At 39.4% G+C, this 9,526-nt stretch overlaps 1 protein-coding gene across 1 annotated transcript; it reads left to right on the plus strand.

The window, feature by feature from the left end:
• The first annotated feature begins 967 nt into the window (after positions 1-967).
• On the plus strand, positions 968-9,088 carry Prl (prolactin). The gene is made up of 5 exons (XM_005403379.1): positions 968-1,021; positions 3,485-3,663; positions 5,231-5,338; positions 6,337-6,516; positions 8,756-9,088. The coding sequence occupies exons 1-5, from the start codon at positions 1,003-1,005 to the stop codon at positions 8,945-8,947; spliced, it is 678 nt and encodes a 225-aa protein (XP_005403436.1). The 5' UTR covers positions 968-1,002; the 3' UTR covers positions 8,948-9,088.
• The last annotated feature ends 438 nt before the right edge of the window (positions 9,089-9,526 follow it).

Here is a 9,526-nt window from a genome sequence, read left to right on the forward strand (position 1 = left end):
TAGAAAGTTGGTTTGTTATATACTCTACAAGGACACACACACAGAGACACAGAGACAGAGACAGAGATTGACCTCCAAACTGTTGCTTCCCCAAAATAAATTCTCTGAGGTCAGTGGTGCTACCTTGCAAATCTTAGACATAGGTTACATCAGTATATGTTAAATGATATATTTCCCTCCCTTCTTCCCAACCTTACCTACTCCTTTTAAATCAACAATTCTTCCTGCATCTAATGTGACCACAGAAGAATTACTTCTTTGTATCACCTGTATTTAGCTTCTCCAGGCCTGTTCCTTGGTCTGCAAACTTGGGATAATAATATAAATTTATATGTATGTTAAAATCCAGAACACTAAACAGATGAAAATACATGTCATAAAACAAAGTACTATATACGTATCTCATTTTAAAGAGGACTAAAGAGAATATGTAAAAGCAAAAAGAGGAGGGAAATTCAGAGTATAATAGGAAACTGAAAATCCTACTTCTTTTCCGTCCTTATTCTATACCTTCTGGTATGCAGTATATAAATTTTGAAACTTTTAATTCACTTAGCAACTTGAGCAAGAAATTTATAATTGATAGTACATGACACTATTTCCTAAGTAAAATACAATGCTACATATTCAATAAACTGCCAAGAAATATAAGTAAATTTTAAAGTAAGTGACTTCTCCAGTTTTACAGATCTTGTAACCCAAACTGGTCTCCAGATTTCACCTTTATCATTTCCCTCATTTCCTTTTGGTCTAATTAATCAAAATCCTTCATTTCTAGCCAGTGTGCCTTCCTGAATATGAATAAGAAATAAAATACCATTTGATGTTTGAAATTATGGGGGTAATCTCAATGACGGAAATAGAGGACTGGGGAAGGGGAAGAGAATGCCTGGTTAAATATATTCATGAAAATATCGAAGGTTTATAAAGCCAGTGTCTGAAAGTGGACGTGAGACTGCCAGGCCTTCTGTGGTGAAGGTGCTCCCAGTTCTGATCATCGCCATGGACAGCAAGGGACAAGGTATGTCCAACAAGTCAGAGAGTCGCTGGCTTGAACACTCCTGTGGGGAGATTAATGTGAAATTGTAGCTAATAGCAAGATGTCTCAAGTTTGCAGGGTTGAGAACTATGTAATTATTGGAGAGTAACTGCACAGAGTACAATAGAATGGTTCAGGGGTTCTCAAATGGGGGACTCTACCTTCTCCATGGCAATTGGTAATGGCCAGAGACCTTCTGCATTATCTTAATCAAGGTGAGTGAGGTACAGAGCGGATGTTATTGGGTCTGACTAGAGGGCAGTGTGCTACAAGCATCCTCAAGTGCACAGGACTGCCGGGCGTGGTGGCACACTCCTGTAATCCCAGAACTCCAGAGATTGAGACAGGAGGATCACTGTGAGTTCGAGGCCAGCCTGGGCTACAAAGTGAGTTCAAGACCAGCCTGAACTGCATAGCAAAACTCTGTCTCAAAAAGACAAAGCATGTCAAGTGCACAGGACAGACTGAGAAATTATCCAGCTCAAAAGCCAATAACGCAGAGATCAAGAAACTCTGGTCTAGAATAAAACCATGAGAGTCAATGTGTCCAATGTGTGAGAATTCCAGAAGGCAGAAATGAACATTTTCTAATTCTCAGGTCTCATGTGAATTGGCCAATTTGAGTCAACCTGATGAAACTTTTAATTCTGAAGCCATGATGCAGACAATGACAGCAAATGTGTGAGTCTTGCACTGCTCTGTCAGTTTGCTTCAAGCCAAATGACTTTGCAAAACAAAAAATGGGTTAGTCCCAAGTAATCACTTTTACTTTCTTAGTGACATTTACAAGAAAAATAAGTTAGTAACAATCATAAAATTTGCTTATGAAAATAAAGAACAAAAGCATTTGTCTATCGTAGGCTGTGAAAATCCCTCAGATGACAAATGTACAGATAAATGTCCTCAGCACGGAAGAACATTTATCCAGCTATGAATTTTCCTAGAGCTGTTGTCCCAGTTTCTCTGTCTCAAAGACAATTCCTTGACACCTGCACATAAAATATCCATTTGGCCACATCATGTTACGATGATAGGCACAAAGTAAATTTTTTGAATCATTATGTTTTTGGAAGAATAAAAGCCTATAATAAGAATCATCTGACATTATTTTAAATTTTGCAGCTAAAAGATTTAGTTACATTCTGCAGTAAGAAATGTTCGGTATGTTTAGTGATTTTTAGGGATGTGTGTTTAGGTTTTATTAATATATAAATCTTTAATATTTGCTTAGTTTTATGTTGGAGATCTCCAGTTGCATTTATCAAAGGTTCTATGGAACTTAATCTTCTGACTATCACATTTTCACATCAGAAATTCTTCAGGAGTAGTGTCACTGAAGGTAAAGTGGTTTTAGTTTGGTGGTTATTTCTCTCGTTTTGCAAGTGTAAATTCTTGACAGGCTACCGGTCTGCATCTTTCCATGTACGTATACAGTAAATTGATGAAACCACCTCTGATTGCTGTCAAAGAATATTAGTAGGGGAATTTTATAGAGCAGGGAAAGTGGGTAAAATCAAGCTTCTGAAGGCCACTGTTATCCTACAGTCAAAAAAATGTTTTCACAAGTAATGGTAGCAACAGCTGCAAATACCGTGCCCCAGGACCTCTGATGTGGTCCGGGCTGCACAAGGGCAACCTGAGAACCCACGGTGTGCACCATGTGATGCTGTGAGGTGCGCAGCCCACAGCACTGGGGTTCATCCTCCCTCACCTGCTAATAATAGGACTTGAAGAAAATCACTTAATGGCTCTAAGCCTTGTGTTTCATCAATATAACTTGATGCTAATTAGGAAGGCCCAGTCTGTCTCTCAGGGTCATTGTAAAACTTAAATTTAGAAAAAAAAAAAAAAAAGCTAAAAGTTTTGACAAAGTGTCCAGGAAATGCATAGGATTATCAATGGGTGTTCACAGATCCAGGCCAGGGCATCATTTTTATGTTAGGATTCTTCTTGTTCTCAGTATTAGCAACTACTCAGTCACGTTTTTGTTCTTACCAAGAGTGAAGATAAAACAAACAGATGAACTCTGGTATTCTTGTTATATCAGTGCCCAAAATGCAGATATCAGACTTTGAGTCAAAAAAATTACAAACTCCTAGAGAGTCTGATGGTTGAAAATCTACAGAAATTCCCAAGACATTAAACTATTTTAAGAGAATGACTTAAACATCTCTGATCAGAATTAATTTAATCTCCAAATGTTTGCAAATCCCAGAAGCTTGTCCTGGAACCAGCACAAAAAAGCAAGAACTCTCAAACTATAGATCTGTGCAAGTGGAAATGCACACAGTGGAAGGTGTTGATGCCTCCTTTCCCCAGCTATTACAATAAGCAGCAAATCGTGGGCAGAGGGCAGCAGGGAGAGATAAGTTGTTTCCAGGCATGCCTGCTTTTGAGACCTTCTCTGAATAGATTATCTCAAGTGGCTCATGTTCTTTGTTTAAGCAGGGTCACTTTTACTGCTGCTGCTTATGTCAAACCTGCTCCTGTGCAAGAATGTGGCTTCCCAGACAGTCTGTCCAAACGGGAACGGCTGCCGGCTGTCCCTCCGAGACCTGTTCGGACGTGCCGTCATTCTGTCTCATTACATCCATAAACTCTCCTCAGAAGTGGTCCAGGAATTTGTAAGTGCCTCGCTTTTTGCCTTTTCCCAAAGGGAGCCTTCACACCAGTGATTAGGCTGCACTACATTTTAACCATGATAATCTTATCAACCAGATTTCAATCCATGTATCTTAACAGGTGGCTTCACCCAGTAAAAAGTGGAATGAGGACAGAGGGAAAGTTTCATGAGCTTTCATAGCGTCAATGAATGTAGTGATTATTAAAATTTCTCTTAATTTGCTTTATTTTTAAAAATGTAAACACTTGACACAAATCGCTCTTAGGTGGATCAGGAAAAGAGTGCTGATTCCTTGTTCACGTGGGCCACCCACAAGCACCCTGTTTAGGGTGCTGCAGATATCCAAGAAATGCCAACAGCATCGCAGTGATTTAAGGAGGACTGAATAGAATTAAACTAAACTGAACTCACGTCAGAGGGGGAACTTAATAGCTTTTTCAGCAACCTCAAAATGCTAACAACCATTTTTCTAAGATTTACAGCATGTGAGTTTGTAATTACAACAGAAGGACTAAGGTTTAGAAACAGGTTCTCTCTTGGATGAAGGTACTTTGAAAGTTGTTATCTCTTCTAGGCCAGTGAAGGAGCAGACAACAGATAAGGGCCTGGTACAATAAAGGATCTCCATAAAGAATGTGGTCCAGTGTCTATAATAAATATATATTCATAACCGGCCATGGTGGTGCACACCTGTAATCCCAGCACTCAGAAGGCTGAGGCAGGATGATCACCATGAGTTCAAGGCCAGTCTGGGCTACATAAGCAAGTTCAAGTCCAGCCTGCACTACATAGTGACACCCTGTCTCAAAAAAAAAAATGTGTATCAATATTCATACAGGTCTTTTTACTCCTTAGGCTATCTTTCATTCCCTATTTCCAGCTTGCTATTTTTTATCTTCAAAATCTTTCCAGAGGTCCCTTTAAAATTCTACAATTTTTGCTTTTTTTTTTCTTTTTAATCTAAATTATTACTCAGTAGTTCTTAAAATGCTTGTTTCTGGTTTTTCCGACTTATTTTGTCACAATAAAAAATTTTGTATTTTGAATTTATGATGGACTTGGTAAGACATAGGTGTATACAGTAAGAGGTAAGTGAGAGCAAAGTTAAAATTCTTATCTATTTAAGGAAAGAACATCAGTTTGACTCACAGGAAATAAGAAATTTAATAGACAAATACGGATGCATATGCATCATGGCATCTGGCGCAAATACTAGAGCAAAAATGATACTGAACACACTTAAAATTGCACAGTTTTGCTATTTTTAGTGTTCACTTTCCAAGTGGTAACTCATAGGAAGGATGAAAGAACAAGAGTAGAGCAAAGAAGGAAGAGGTTGGGAGGTTAGAAAATTACTTGAAAATGGCGAGATTACAAAGCTAATGGAGGGGAGATGAGCAAAGGGCTACCTTATTAATTCTTCAGCTGTAATTTTTATGTCGCATTCTTTTTTTTTTCTTTAAATTACACATCCGTCAGATGGATTACTGTTCTAGTAATGGATTCATTGTTCTCAATCCCCAAGCCACAACTAATTGAATTAATTCAATTTCCTTCATCATTTCCAGGATGCCCAGTATTCCCAGGGCCCAGGGTTCTTTGACGAGGCCATCAGCATGTGCCACACCGCATCCATCTCCACTCCAGAGGACAAGGAGCAGGCCCAGCAAATTCCCGTGAGTCACCAGCCCAGGCTCCCCCACAACAACTGAGGCAGTGCACTGGCTTTGCCAAGCCAGGGGTTCTAGAAGGCACTGTGGTCAGTGTGGTAGCAGTAGTCACACTATAGAAAAAAATCGAGGAGGAATAAGCAGAGGAAACTACATTACGTAGTTGATAAACTGTACATAAACTCAAATGCTACATAAAGGCTGCACCAGACCCATAAATTGTCCATGTAAACATTCCTTTAGCCAATGCCTTGTGCCTAGGATTGTATATATTATACTGTAGGAAAGTTTGAACTGAATTGGACATCCATGGGTAAAGAGACTTCTGTGTGTATGTACGAGAAGAGCAGATGCAGTGCTATTTACTATAGATTCTTACTGGTTCCAGCATTGGCAGCCATTTACATTGCGGGGCCCTGCCTCATCTGAGCCATCTCTTCCAGTCTTCAAGACGCTCTGGGCTCTACTTATCTTCTAATACCTACTTCTTCACTCGTTACTCACTCCTCTGCCTTCTCCTATGTCTTAACTCAAAGTCACCCCATGGGCGTCCTGCACGGTATTATGTCATGATTCTCAAAGATGCAACCCTGGCCTCTGCTTGGGTGACAACAAAGTCTACATATCAAGCCTTAATCATTTTTCTGAGCTCTCATTTTTATTATTACTGCACCTCGCTTCTGATTCCCTGCCATTAACAGTCTCAGCATGATTTTAAGTAAAAATAGAACTTCAGAGGGAAAACAAAATTGAATGTTATTGATTAGAACCCTCATTACAAAAAGTGGTTATTTCTATCAGTGTTGTGTGTTAGTTTTATGATAGCAAAGTATAGGCCAATGGCTTACATTTCACCTTTCCACGTCTCCTATCTACTGAAGAATTTTACATATGTGCAGGAATAACAAAGAAATATTTGATTTCGACCTCTGAGCATAGTCACATGTACTAATCCAGCTGTATCTCACTTATTTTAATGTCACTGCTGCAACCGGGCTGCTTAGCAAAATGATTTTATCATCCTGGTCATCCGCTTGGTGCGCTCCTGGACTGAACCTCTGAACCACCTCATCACGGAAGCCAATCGCCTGCCAAAAGCCTCCAATGTTCTCATAGCAAAAGCCTTGCAGATTCAGGAAAAAAGCCAACGCCTTCTAGAAGGTCTAAAGGAGATAGTCAAACTGGTGAGCAGCATCCTAGAGCTTTCTTGGTTTTCTCATGAGAGAGGCCCTTTTATGGTGGGAAATGTTTCAAAATCCCTCCCTTTGCAGGAGCCTTTAGGTTAAATGTTCCATCTTGTAGACTGCTATTAAACAAAGCAAGAGCCATAGCCAGCCACAGTGGAGAGGCTGTCAGTGCACTTCAGAATTTGACTGTGCCGACAGGAGCCACCTCCCCTGAACTGTCCACAAAGCCACCAAAAAGTGGTCCCTTCCTGAGGATAGGTGGTTACACATTTCTCAGGGAAAGATAATTGGACAACAGTACCTGCAACAGAAATATTCTTTAAATGTAACTCAGGACACCTGCATAGGTTCTTTCCTTTATCTCCTCACACCAGAGGATTAGCATGGGAAGAAAGAGAGGAAAAAAATCAAAATCAGGTCGGATGGTCGCCCCATCTTACCACCCCAATCCTACCCATGGGAAACTGAGCAGGCTACAGCATCGATGCTGTCCCATAGTACTACTTTCTGAGGGTCACAAAAGAAGTCTGTCTTTTCTGGAATGTTCCTTATTTTATATTGTATAGAAAGTTATTCTAAATTTCTTTTGCATAGAGTTCCTAAATCAAAACTCATATCATTATACTTAATCTTCCCAAATAGTTGTTTTACCTAAGCTGAATTAATATTTTCAATATATATCTCCATTCAGATAGAACAATTTCAACATTAGTGAAATAACAGCTGGGCAGCTTTCTAAAGTCCTCAGAGGCAATGGATTATCTAAAGAAAAATATATGATTATAGAAATAATAACAGAAGCAATTTTGTATTTCTCTTTTTGTGTCCTGAGTATATGCTATCATGTGTCATTTTTGTCATTTTCATGGTAGAAGACTATCTCCAACACAAAGAACATATTAACCCAGGAACACAAGAAATAAACACCTTACTTTTCAAGTCATTTTCTTCATTACCATGAGCCGACTTGTGAAGGTCACTAATCTGCCCTATAATGCTTTATTTTCCGTTTTCTACCACTTACTCATTTATTTCTGTTCATGTCATGGTATCTTTCACAGTAAATTTTTTTTTTTTTTTTGGTTTTTCTCTGGTACCGGGAACCGAACTCACGACCTTGCACTTGCCAGGCAGTCGCTTTTGCCGCTGAGCTAAATCCCCAGCCCCCCTTTCACAGTAAATTTTGTTTTAAGGCTCAAGCACCAAAAAATAAAAATAAATAAATAAATAAAAAGCAGAAAGCTAGGTAACAGATACACACACACACACACACACACACACACACACACACACACTTTCAGTAGAGAATCCCAGATTTTAGAAGTATTCTTACTCTGTAGGAGAAAGTTCAACAGCTCAAGATCTACAATTACTGCAGATTTGTACCTAGTAACTCTTGAAAACAGTTGATATAGTTAGAGACACAGTGATGGTTATGGGGATATCCAGCTTGCAGAGGTCCACAAGGTGCATGGGAACCCACTACTCCCTCTTTGTAACTGTGCAACACTTTTCTAAATCAGTCTCAGCCCAACCCTACCCCAACCCTCACTGTGAAGGGCTGCTGCCAGAACTCTCCTTCCCATAGGTGCTTTCCCTAGCAACTCCCTCCCCTGGGAGCTCAAAAGTAAGCAGCTACTTCTCATGGAAAACTGGAAAGTACTTTTCCTGGGTGGAATGAGAGACTCCTGACCTTCTTAGTCAGTCTTGATTGGACCCTCTGCACCTTAAAACATCAGATGCAATCCTTGTCATCTCTAAAGCTTTTGTACAGATGCTGTATGCAGAATAGATTCAGTTCAAAGCAATAAAGAGATAAATGGAGAACTATCAGTAGAAATAAGGTACAAAGGGGACATGACGGACAAGTTTCAGGGAATGTAAAAGCTCCTAATGAGAACACAAAAGCTAACCTCCTACTGAGGCTTCTTCAATTCCATGTCTATACTCAAGCAGCAACTTCCTGGTTCACCACCTGTCTACTCCTTCAGAAACCTACTTCACTTGCATATCAGAAACATTATACATGTGCTCTACATCTAGCTTTTAGATGAGTTATAGATTTATGATACCCTGGCAAGGATGCATGAAAACTCATTCCTTTGGCTAAAGTTTTATATTTATATCTCTTCTGCAAATCTTTGGTTGGACAGTTGAAAGGAACAGGAATAAACAAATATAAATAATACAAAAACAAGTACTATGAATAACGAGTGACTGTCTTTTTGTTGACTAGGTTGATCCTGAAATCACAGACAATGGAGACTACGCTGTCTGGTGGGGACTTTCATCCCTGCAGTCAGATGATTTAGAGTCGCTCCTGTTTGCTTATCATAACATGTTCCGCTGCCTGCGCAGGGATACACACAAGGTCGACAATTATCTCAAGTTCCTGAGGTGCCAAATTGCTTATGATGGCAACTGCTAAGCCTGTATCCATTACACTTATTGCTGAGATGGTTCTTCAGGATCCAGCCCTTGGAAAGCTTCTTCTAGTTTTATGGCTTTTTAATGCATGCTTGGGTGTAAGGGTATAAGGTGTCTCTTCTTAAAAAAAATAAAAACTGACTCTGTAGCATTGTTAAAATCTTAAGTCAATTTGCCAGATCTCTTCATTTAATAGAAAGCCAGAAGAAAATCTATCACCACCCTTAAGAAGTTGCTATCAGAATTTATCACAAATAACACAATCACCCTTGCAAAAAGGACAATTAACCACATTAGAGTCACAGTGAATTAATGTGGGTCAAATTATGAGAGAGCATTAGATTATTAGTAATCATTCTAGTTATGCTATAAAGAAGAATGAATTCTCAGAACTCTTTATGAAAGCCAGTCACATTCTGTGAGAGCTCACAATGTTTTGACAGACAATACAAGTTCTATTCCAACTGCAGTGCCCCTAAATAGCATGAGATTTACGGAGGAGTCTGAATACACAAACATGAAATGGCTTTAGATTTCTCTAACAGCTGTCTTTAACCATGCTCCACTGCATTCCCATCTC

Source organism: Chinchilla lanigera, unplaced genomic scaffold (genome assembly GCF_000276665.1).
Source record: "Chinchilla lanigera isolate Chin_1 unplaced genomic scaffold, ChiLan1.0 scaffold00082, whole genome shotgun sequence".
Taxonomy (NCBI): Eukaryota; Metazoa; Chordata; class Mammalia; order Rodentia; family Chinchillidae; genus Chinchilla; species Chinchilla lanigera.